General features: G+C 35.5%; 1 protein-coding gene across 3 annotated transcripts; it reads left to right on the forward strand.

The window, feature by feature from the left end:
* Nucleotides 1–920: 920 nt before the first annotated feature.
* On the forward strand, nucleotides 921–9,293 carry LOC132282840 (uncharacterized). Of its 3 annotated transcripts, none has more exons than XM_059784647.1 (3): nucleotides 921–1,294; nucleotides 2,015–2,617; nucleotides 8,198–9,293. In XM_059784647.1, the coding sequence occupies exons 2-3, from the start codon at nucleotides 2,066–2,068 to the stop codon at nucleotides 9,047–9,049; spliced, it is 1,404 nt and encodes a 467-aa protein (XP_059640630.1). In that variant the 5' UTR covers nucleotides 921–1,294; nucleotides 2,015–2,065; the 3' UTR covers nucleotides 9,050–9,293. The 3 variants fall into 3 exon arrangements, with proteins under 3 accessions (XP_059640630.1, XP_059640629.1, XP_059640628.1); XM_059784646.1 differs by having other exon boundaries at nucleotides 2,036–2,617; XM_059784645.1 differs by having other exon boundaries at nucleotides 2,118–2,617.
* Nucleotides 9,294–11,349: the final 2,056 nt, after the last annotated feature.

Below are 11,349 nucleotides of genomic sequence, written 5' to 3' on the forward strand. Positions count from 1 at the left end.
AAGCCGAACTCTAGAGAGAATTGCTTAACCATCCAAATATTGATCGGTCAAATTTGTAACATATCATAAAGTCAAATGTCTCAATCCATTATATTTTAAAATTATTCTATCTTGCAATTTACTGTAATTCAAAAAGACCCGACGGATTTATTATGGTGTGAAATGATAAAATTAATCTTATAATTTAATATTTAATTAAAAACTAATATTATTTATTGTGAAATTACGAAAATACCCCTCTTCTTCTTCCTCTTCCTCTCTAATCTCATTCTCTAGTTTCTGTAAATGGCTTGATGTGGAGTTTTCGAGTTTTTCTCACATTAAAGATCTAGGGTTTCTTAATCCCTGAATGTGTTGGTGTTATTGGTGGTGGTGGAGGAGGAGGAATGGCGGTGGTGAGAGGAGAGAGAGTCAGCTGTTCTAGAGAGAGTGAAGAGGAAGAAGATGGGTATTTTCGTAATTTCACAATGAATATTAGTTTTTAATTTAATACTAAATTATAAGGTTAATTTTGTCATTTTATAACCTATAAACGGGTCGATCATGGGTATACAGTAACTTGATAGCATTTTTTTTAGTTCTGGGAGGTTTTTATTTTTAATGGGAATTTTTTGAACGAAAATAATAATAAAAAGAGATTATGTGATTTTTTTATATATTTAAATAGATAAAAAATCTAATTATTAAATTTAGATAATTTTTAAAATCGATAAAATATTTAATAAATCAGTATACACGCAGTATATTTTTACATTAAAAACAAAAAACCTCTGTCTTTATTGAGAAGTTAATGCAATTTCAAATAATGGACAAGACACGTAATCCTCGTGCGATGTTAATGTAATTAATCTCATTGTACTCGAATCAGAGTAAATTTGGTAACTTCTTTAATATTTCAACTTTAAATTTAGTAACTTCAACAATCAAACAGATCATCATTCATCCAGTTAAACAGTGAAGAGAAAACTCTATCATTAGAGAAACCTTCCGGAAGGAAGATTGAGAGAGAGAGCAGAGTGTGTTTGGTCTCAAGTCATCATCATAGCTTGTAGATCCGATTAGAACCAAAATAAATAAACGGCCCAACCTCTTCTCTTTGACTCTCTCTTCTGGTAAACCCACCCTGTACTGAAAATAAAACGAGGATAGTTTAATTTTGAGGTTCCACAAGCTTAATTGTCAATTTATTATCAGAGATGAATATAGGACCGTTTTGATTTGGGTATTGCTTATATGGTGGAAAGAACACCAACAGAGAACATCAACAGATTTCCCATGATCCGGAGGGTATCAGGTAAGCCTCTTGTACTATGTACAGAGTTCTGTTTGTGTCTATGAATCTATGATAATTCTGTGAACTTGTTCCATTTTGTGTTTTGTGTTTTGTTTTTTTATTGTTTTCTGTAAATGGGTTGAACTGGGTTTTAAGCTATCTAATTGGGTTTTGTGTGGATCTGCGTTTGGGGATGAACTGTGAGGGTTTTTGTTTTAATGAATTCTAGTGTGTATTAGAAATGGGTATATGTCAGATTTTGTTCTTTATTACTGGTTTAGTTGTTAATCCCCTAGTTGAAGTGTTTCTCATGATTTTATTGACAAAGACTATTGGAAGTCTGCCCAATAACTATAACTTGTAGGCTTCATGGGCAGACAGTAGGCAAGTTTGTTGTGACTACAGTTGGATTTGTGCATTTGCATTGATCAGCTGCTTCTGATTCTTCAATTTTATTCTTTCATAATATTATTAAGAATTATGGTATGGAGACTAATTTTGCGTTTTAGTTGGATTAAGGATTTCGTCAAAACCAATTCACTTATATACATTGAAAGCAATTCAATTGTGTACATCTCTTCAAACCCAATTTTGTTCCCCAAATTTTCTTCCATGAAATTTCAATAATAGGAATAAACGAATGTACTTGTGTGTGAATTCGTATATTTGATTTCTCTTTAAAAAAAAAAAGAAAAGAAGAAGAAGAAGTGTGGTTGTGACTTCATTTTTGGATCTCCATAGGTTGCATTTTCTTAATTGCAGCATTTTGTTGAAGATAAAAACGGGAACAAAATGAGGATGAGGAACAAATATCGGAAACCAACAACTTTACGTTGCAATGCAGGAAGCAGATGCTCCTTGTCTGTTGTTGTGTGGAGCTTGGTTGGGTGCCTCCTCATGCTCCATTTTTACTCTCTTGTTCGTCACAAAGATAAAGAGGGTGGAGAGATCCAAATGAACATGAATCACCACCCACTGCTCCGTGAACTTGAAGAGGTGGAGGAAGAGAATATCCAAATTCCCCCACCTCGGAAACGATCACCGCGTGCTGTGAAACGGAGGCCTAAGCGGTCAACCACCATGATAGATGAATTTCTTGATGAGTCTTCCCAACTTAGGCACACTTTCTTTCCTGATAAGAAAACTGCTATAGATCCGAGGAAGGATAATGGGAACGATAGCTTATACTATTATCCGGGAAGAATTTGGCTAGATACTGATGGAAATCCTATTCAAGCTCATGGAGGTGGTATTCTTTATGATGGGATATCTAGGATGTACTATTGGTATGGAGAGTATAAAGATGGGCCCACTTATCATGCACACAAAAAGGGAGCAGCACGGGTAAATTTTTAAATGCAAATAAGTAGTCTTTCATTAAAATTTTAAATGCAAATAAGTAGTATTTCATTGTGAACTTCTGTACCCTATCTGTATTCCAGTGCAGCAATCTCTCTCTCTCTCTCTCTCTCTCTCTCTATATGCATATAACCACTAGTATATGTAGCTAATGCTGTTTAAGTTACTCCTTTTTATGTCTTACTTATTTCTCTCTGTGCTCTTCAAATGTTCTAACTTGGATAATAGTTCATGTATGCTGACCTAAACATATCAATGGTTTTTTGACCCTACGTAGCTAAATATCAAGTGTAAACCAGTGGATTATGTTTCTAGCTAACTTATTGCACAAACTGAGATCATGTGACCGTGAGGAGGGATTCGAACCCCTGACACTGTGGTTCGTAGCCACGTGCTCTAATCCTCTGAGCTACAGGCCCTTGGTTGATCAATGACAGCATCGACAAAGATCTTTTTAGACATTATTATTGGTTTATTTGTGGCAAAAGGTTAAGTGGAGATATATATGGGTTCGACAATTGAGACTGGGAAGGGTTACAATAATATCCAAAAGAGGTGGAAAAGGGATTCATAAGGTTCAGTTGTGGGTTTGAAGATCGCTCATGGAGAGTAGGAAGTTGAAGAAAAGTAGAGGATATTGGGAGTTGCTCTAGGATCCTTAAGGGATTACACCTAGTGTAGGATTGCTTTGCACAATCTTTAAATAGTTTAATTCTGAGAAAGTTTATCTAAAACTTGTTATCTGTGGAATTGAAAGCACAACTTAGGACTCTACCAGTGCCTGTTCATAAAGACCTTACTTGTTGAAAGAAAAGGACGTAGCTAAATACCCCATAACCATCTAATAATTCTACAATTCTATGTGTTAGCCACGCCTGGAAAAATCTTTGAATTACCCAAAACACCATTGAGTTCTAAAATATATAAAAGTGTAATTAAATTGGAACAGCACAAGACTAACTCAAAGATGCATAAATTGGGTCATCTTCACCTGAATCTTGATTGTACAAGCTCCCTGATGGGTCCAACATAATCTAGCGTAACCAAGTTGGACGTGGCCTTGTAATTATATTTTGTGTTCATTTTATACTCTTGACGATTTTACTGCTGTTTCCATTGTGGAGTGATTTACACGTGAGATATTTTGATTAGCACTAGCATGAGGCAACTTCATGACAGTGTCTTATCAAAGTCAAACTAAGAGAATTGTAGGTCTCTTCTGAACTGTATCAAGCCATTCCTCCAAAAGGCAAGGTTATGCTATGTTGTACACAGGTAGCAGAAACCTACTTTTATTTATTTATTTTCTCTACGTATTTTTGGTTTCATTGTGACTTTGTTTTGAAATCAAAATATGCAATATGCATGTCCTACCTTTATCATCTTCATTGTCGTCATCATCATCATCTTCTTCTTTTTCTTATAAGAAAAATAAATTCGTTCAGTGTCTTTTTTTTCTCTCAAGTCTACATGATAGGAAGTGTAATTCCATGCATCAGACCTCTATGCTCCTGTTGCATCTGGAGGTTTAATTGCTTCATTCTTCACCTTTACCTTTTAGATGACAGGACAACATGAATTCTTTTCCAAAGGCAGAATTATTTATCCCTAGTTTGGAGAACTTAAGAGTTACTCAGAGTTGGGCATCCTAATTTAGAGCTAGATAAGAGAACATTTTAATGCCAGAAAGTAGCTGAAGGAAAGAAACTCCCCCCCTCCCCCTCTTTCTTTCTTTATGGACCAGTAGACTATGTTTTGTGTATGGGCTAATTTCTCAAACATGAGAAATATATTAATATTGAAAGAAGAAGGTACTTGCTGAATTCTTTTGATATCACCTGCCAAATTATTTTAAAGCAGTCAAGAATCAAAGCTTGATTAAATTTGGTAACTCAAAAATTTATTTTTCCCTCATTTGATTTGCTCAAGACCCTATATTTAACACAAATCAGAATAAGTATATAACATATACAAAATATTTATATTTTTGTATGTATATTATGTCTTATCAGGTCTGCTCGAGTTGTCCGAGACCTCTGCCGACTGCCAAGCCGAACCCAATTCAATACTTGGTTGAATTCTCTAGCCTAAGCACAACCCAAGGTTTAAAAGACATTGTAAGCCCAACTAAGATAATATGAGCAATCCTGGGTTTGTTCAGTTTACCCAGCATAACCCGAGAATGACATCATTCATTTATTAGTACTGAAACCTTAGCAGCCCAATTAGTTTACTTCTTCAAGTTTGAGAACCAATATTGAGTCAAGATAGCTAGAGAACCAAACTGAACTGAACCATGGACGTTTCCTCCGGTTCCGTCCAGTTCCCTTCTCAGCTCGTAGTCATTTTAGCTGTGCATCCCTAGTTAAAATGAATGGGAAAAAAGAAGACATACTGTATGGCAACTCTCAAAAACTACCTTTTTCATCTCTCTGGCTGTTATCCTCTTTATGAGTGTTGTCAGCCTTGACCCTCCACTTTGGTCCCAGTGTCCTATATCAACGTTAGTGCATCCTTTGAAATGCAGGTCAAGACAAGTAGTACCAAGCTTAGGCGCCCACAAACTCTGTTCCCTTTCAACTCCTTTAAATCTTGGTCTGTTCCACCAAAAAGATTATAGATTACATCATACTTCTGCTTCTGTTATTCACCTTGTAGTCAAAAGCATCCTAGGACAAATCCAAGCACTTACAATTGACCTTTATCGTCATGTTAGTAAAAGGGGGTGCCATTGACATGTATCAGTTGGGGTATAGACAAAAAAGCTCTCTGCTAGTACTGGAATTACCATATATGACCTTTTGGAGGCATATTTCCATTGTACAGATTTCATGTGTCCAACAAGGTATTTAACATGTTTTTGAAAACTTGAGGTAATGTATGTTATTCGCTGTAGCAATTTGTATACTAGGACATAATCTAGAACACATGATACTTCAGTTCGTTCGGTAAGAACAAATTTGGTGATCTGAATTATTTTTGTTTCATCACGTTGTTTTCTTCTTTTTAATTAGAGAAATAAAAGAACAATGAATTGAAATCTAATAACTGATAAGTGTTTTTCAGGGGTAGGCGCCATGTCATTTAAAACACACTTAATTCCAGGTTTCTACACTTACCTTCAAAACAAAATTCAAAAAATAAATTGAGAGCTTTTCCAATTCAACTATTATTTTTTCATTAATTATGATTCTTTGGAAAAAAAAAAAAAAAAAAAAAGGGAAGAAGGAGATGAAGAAAATATCAGTCTTCTATTAATTAAAAAATGAAAAATAAATTTGGTCTTGCTTTTAGGAATACCTCAATTCAATCCAACTATGTGATTGATATAAGTTTATACACTTGCCACTCAGCGTTTTAGAGTATGTGGTACGCCATGGTCCCATTTTTTTTTTAACTGAATTTATCCACATTCCATGTACTATTATAATGCTGATCCCTCTTGTAGTCCTCACTTGTTTTGAATTAGATTATAGGTATTTGGCTGTCCTTTTCTGCATTTGACATATAGGTATTTGGCTGTCCTTGAATTAGATTAAAGGTTCCTAATAAGTAAAGTTTAGTACAAAATTGGGTTTGGCATCCTTATGAAATACATAATTTGTGGAGTGGGGCTATACAGTCAATTCTTTTCCTCATATTTCCGCCTGCTTTTTAGGTGAAACGGGGCATTCCGTTGCTTGTACCCCATTTTTTCAAGAATCTCCCCCCCTCCTTTTCCCATTGAAAGTCAATCTGCTCCCAGGTCAGTTTGATAAAATCTTTGTTGGCTTAACCGTTGACATTTGTACAATACCTTTAAGATGAGTTTTGAGGAAAAGAAATAAAACAGTTCAAGCAAATTAAAGATGTTTGGTTACTCTGATGATAAAAAACATTCAATTACAAGAACTGATGGTTTCAAACATGATGTAATTGGTAGAGATGCAGATGAATGAGATTTGGGTTTCAACTACATTTTAAATTTGCAGGATAGTTTATGTAAACATGTACTTACTTTAATCATAGTTTAGATGAAGTAACAGGTCTTCGGAATGTCATTAGCTGGATATTGACTTTTTGTATTGAAAAAAATATTCTCTTACCGGAGTGACACAGTAACCTAATGCCAATGATGGTGTAGCCAATTTTCTCAAAGTCATTCCTCGGAGTGTATACCTGGGGACTTTTTTGCAACACCCCAGACATTTGTGCCCGTTGATTATAGGTTTTAGCCTTTCCTATTTGTCCTTTTTATCATATATTTTTTTTCCTAGTTGGTACTCACATACACGGCCTCCACTGAGGTTCGAACCCCTAACCTCCCTTTGGAAAGTAAGGGCCTTGTACCGCTAGGCCACAGGCCTGTTGGTTCCTTTTTATCATTTCTCTTCATTAATTTACAGACTTCTGTTTTTATTTTTTAGTTGAAAGTCCTGTATTAGCCTAAGTGTGAATTGAGATTGTTCCGCTGACTAAACCAGAGATATTATGGTCCTGTTAAAGCTCATCTCTGAGTAGGGGCGCCTAAACAGTAGTGGTGTATAAGGAGTTATAAGCAATGGATTTGTTATAGACAGAAATTGGCAACAGAATTACGGATATATGTAGGGGTAGAATAACCAAGTCCAAGGCAGTAACTCGTGCAGACAATAAAACTGTATTCACTATATGTCAAATCATTTTTGGAATAGAAAGTAATATCCAAGAGCTAAATCTTTGTTCATCGCCATGTACAAAGGAACTTATGTTGGCGTTTAAGTTAAAGTTAAGTGAAATGACCTTTTGGGAGTGAAGTAGTTGCAAGGATATGAGCTAATAGTGGCATTTGTGATACACGATTACAATGTAGAATCGCTGAAGTGGATGAATGGTATGCAAACAATTTAATTTTTATTATGTGAAATCTTCAGGTTCTTTTTTTTTTTTTTTGATAAGTAAAATCTTCAGGTTCTTGGCCAGATAAAAAAGGTGATAGAGTTCTTAAAACACCGATATCTTCCTATACTAAACTTTTCTCCCATCCCCTCTCTGTCTTTTTGGAAATTCAGACAACCAATTGTTAACTTTATGTTTGTATGGCTGTTCATGAAGTATATCAGACCTGGAGATTGTCTTTTTCAATTGCATGGTCCAATTGTGATACAGAACTTCCAGAAGAATCTCAAACATTGGAAGAGAAATAAATTCAAGAAATCATTCTCAATTTCCTTAAAGAGGCCAGAAGATTTTGAGCCAAACTGAGAATCTGACATATGTAATTACCCATTTCTGAATGGTTTCTATAAAGCAGAAAGGCAAGGCTATTGACATATTTGAGAACACTCTTATTTTAGCAATTATATCATGTCAGACGAAATCACATAAATACGAGCCATACATGATTTTTTCACCATATTTCGCCATATGTTCGGCCTTGAACTTGGCTCATTGGGTTAGATGGAAACACTCCCATTGGAGCCATGGATACAATACCATTAATTCGTGTTGTGCCTTGTAAAGATTATTTCACACTTCCACTATAATCTGTACGTATCTCATTTTTTTGCAAATACTTGAAGTACTAAATACCCCTTTTATATGTAGGTCGACATAATTGGTGTTGGTTGCTATTCTTCCAAGGATTTGTGGACATGGAAAAATGAGGGCATTGTTCTGGCGGCAGAAGAAACAAATGAGACCCATGATCTACACAAGTCTAATGTGTTAGAGAGGCCGAAAGTAATATACAATGAGAATACTGGTAAATATGTAATGTGGATGCATATCGATGATGTCAACTACACCAAAGCCTCAGTTGGCATTGCCGTCAGTGATTCACCCACTGGTCCTTTTGATTACCTTTACAGCAGACGTCCCCATGACTTTGACAGCAGGGACATGACTATCTTCAAAGATGATGATGGCGTGGCATACCTCGTATACTCCTCCGAAGACAACAGTGAACTTCATATAGGGCCGCTCAATCAAGATTACCTTGACATGACGCGCGTGATGAGAAGGATTCTAGTGGGACAACACCGGGAAGCCCCGGCTCTGTTCAAGTACCAGGGGACTTATTATATGATCACATCAGGCTGTACTGGTTGGGCACCAAATGAAGCACTTGCCCATGCAGCTGAATCAATTATGGGGCCGTGGGAGACAATGGGAAACCCGTGTATCGGAGGTAATAAAGTTTCTAGACTTGCTACATTCTTTGCTCAGAGTACATTTGTGCTTCCTTTGCCTGGGTTTCCAGGTTATTTTATGTTCATGGCTGACCGGTGGAATCCAGCTGATTTAAGGGACTCAAGATATGTATGGTTGCCTTTAGTAGTAGGAGGAGCAGCAGACCAGCCTTTTGAGTACAATTTTGGGTTCCCATTGTGGTCAAGGGTGTCAATATATTGGCATAAAAGATGGAAACTTCCATATAGGTGGAATGCAAAGAAATGATGTAGGGTTTTTGTGTGGCTCTATTGTATCATATGGCGGCTATTTGGTTATTCTTTTACTAGTTCCTGTTGTAACTTCAAATGAATATCATTCCGTGATGGTTTAAAGCAGAATAAATAGGTGTAGAATGACTGTCTCAAGCTCTGTATTGGTTAACCTACAGATTCTCTTTGACCAGCTCTTGTTAATATTAATTTTTCTGAGAGGCTCAATGTTTGTGGCAAAGAAAGCCATGTGTTTTAAATTGTGCTCCTATTTATGTGAGGAAAGATAAAATCTGCATCTAAATACTCTATGGTTGGTCAAGCAATATCATTCTGTTTAACCTTTCAATATATATATATATACATATATATATGTCAATCTCTGTTGCCTGCATGATTCTTAACTGCAGCATGGTGGACAGAGATTACGATACAATATTGGAAGCAACACAAATAATGCTTCTTTGAAAGTCACAGGACAACTACTAATTGAAGTATACACACACATCGTGGAAGCATAATATATATATATATATATATATATATATATAAAAGCATAACAAAGACATCACCAATATAGTTTTTGAACAAGATGTAAAACCGTATTTCCCATCAGATAACATGCTCAATAACATAAAATTGAAACACAAATGCTTTTCATTGTGTCTACTGGTCAATCAAAGTTATGATAAACCAATCAAAGTTCTATAGTGCCGGCCAATTTCATCACGTCACACACACACATGCATTGCTGTCTAAGAACGAAGCACCACTTTGATACCCACTTGGGCTAAACCTAGTCCGCTCATAAACAAAAACTATATTGTTATCAGTTATCATCCTCTCCAATCACCTAGTTATATGTTACTACGTTGACAAGCTACTTTACTATCAACTTTTAAAACCGTTTACATATAATTACTATAATATAACAAAATTCTATCAATCAATATACAATTATATTTGAGAGTACCAAACAACATAACGTCACATCATGTTATGTGGTGATTGTTGTAAATAATTGTACATTTTTTATACACCAAGCAATTGTGACATTTAATATAACGCTAAAAAAAAAAAATTCATTTAACGACGAATTCAAGTGGGTCCAAGCTAGAAGTAATGGAAGATTGTTCCTTTTTAAAAAGTGGGAAAAGAAACGTCCTTGCAACCCACTTTATTCATCTGATTAAGAATAAAAAAGCTTCCGACGACCAAAATCAAAAGTCATGTAAAGGGTCGATCTTACCCATCAATCTCCTTTCCGCTAGTTGCCAACTTGCAGTTGGTCCCGTGAATGTTTCAAGCAAATTAAGCCGGTCATAATCCTCAATGTCACTTAAGTAAAATAAACAAACTATATAATATTATATGAAAAATTATTTCAAAGTGGGAAAAACTAACCCACTAATCAATGCAATGAAGGTGATGAACTGATGATATCCATACTCAAGACACGACAGATATATTAGTAAAATACTCCATATAACAATATATTAATCGGTCGCGTTTTAGTTACAATAATGTTTAGTCTTTCTTTTGTAAAGCAAAACAATATTGTAAAGGAGGAGATAATATATTAAAAAAAGAGAGAGACGTTGGTGGAAAGTGAGTGGGTATGTCAGCTTGGAGTGGTGGAGGGGGCAAGTCTCATCAAAAGACTAGGATGGATATGTGGAATTGGCAACCCCCTCCTCCCTTAAAAGAAGTTCCCACTATCCCCAAGTTTTTTCACTCTTTTTTCATGGAGGCCCACTACTACCCCAACCCACCTTTCTTTACGTTATACCTACACTTCCATGAAAGTGTTTCTGCTGGCTTATATGCCCCAGTGCTTTACGGGGCCCACACAATGCCCTAATGGTATATATATAGATGATGGTTAGAAGATATCGAAAAAGGAAATATCTATACAGCGTGCTGCCCACTAAAGCCCTTATGACTAAACACTTTTGTTACCAAACACGACCCAACTCAGTGGCCGTCCTAAGATTCTTTGGTCCCAACCAGATGACGACCTTTTTTTTAAAATAAATTTATAAAAACTCTTCAAATTTTAAATCATTTTGTATTTCCTAGTAGTTCTATGCTCATATCATCTTCAACGCACCTAATACCAACTCCATCTAAATTTTGGCCCCATATAAAAAAATCAAGGAACAAATTTAGACTATCATAAAGTTTTTTATTTTGATATATTAATTAATTTTCATTAGGTCGGATACGTGTGTGTATATATATATGGTGTAGGTGTATATATATATAAGAGAGATAAAAGTATATATCAAACACTTTCATCTTTGATGATCAATAAAA

Source organism: Cornus florida, unplaced genomic scaffold (genome assembly GCF_030987335.1).
Source record: "Cornus florida cultivar Cherokee Brave unplaced genomic scaffold, ASM3098733v1 CherokeeBrave_3.0.0_Hap2_Chr11, whole genome shotgun sequence".
In the NCBI taxonomy this organism is placed as follows: domain Eukaryota; kingdom Viridiplantae; phylum Streptophyta; class Magnoliopsida; order Cornales; family Cornaceae; genus Cornus; species Cornus florida.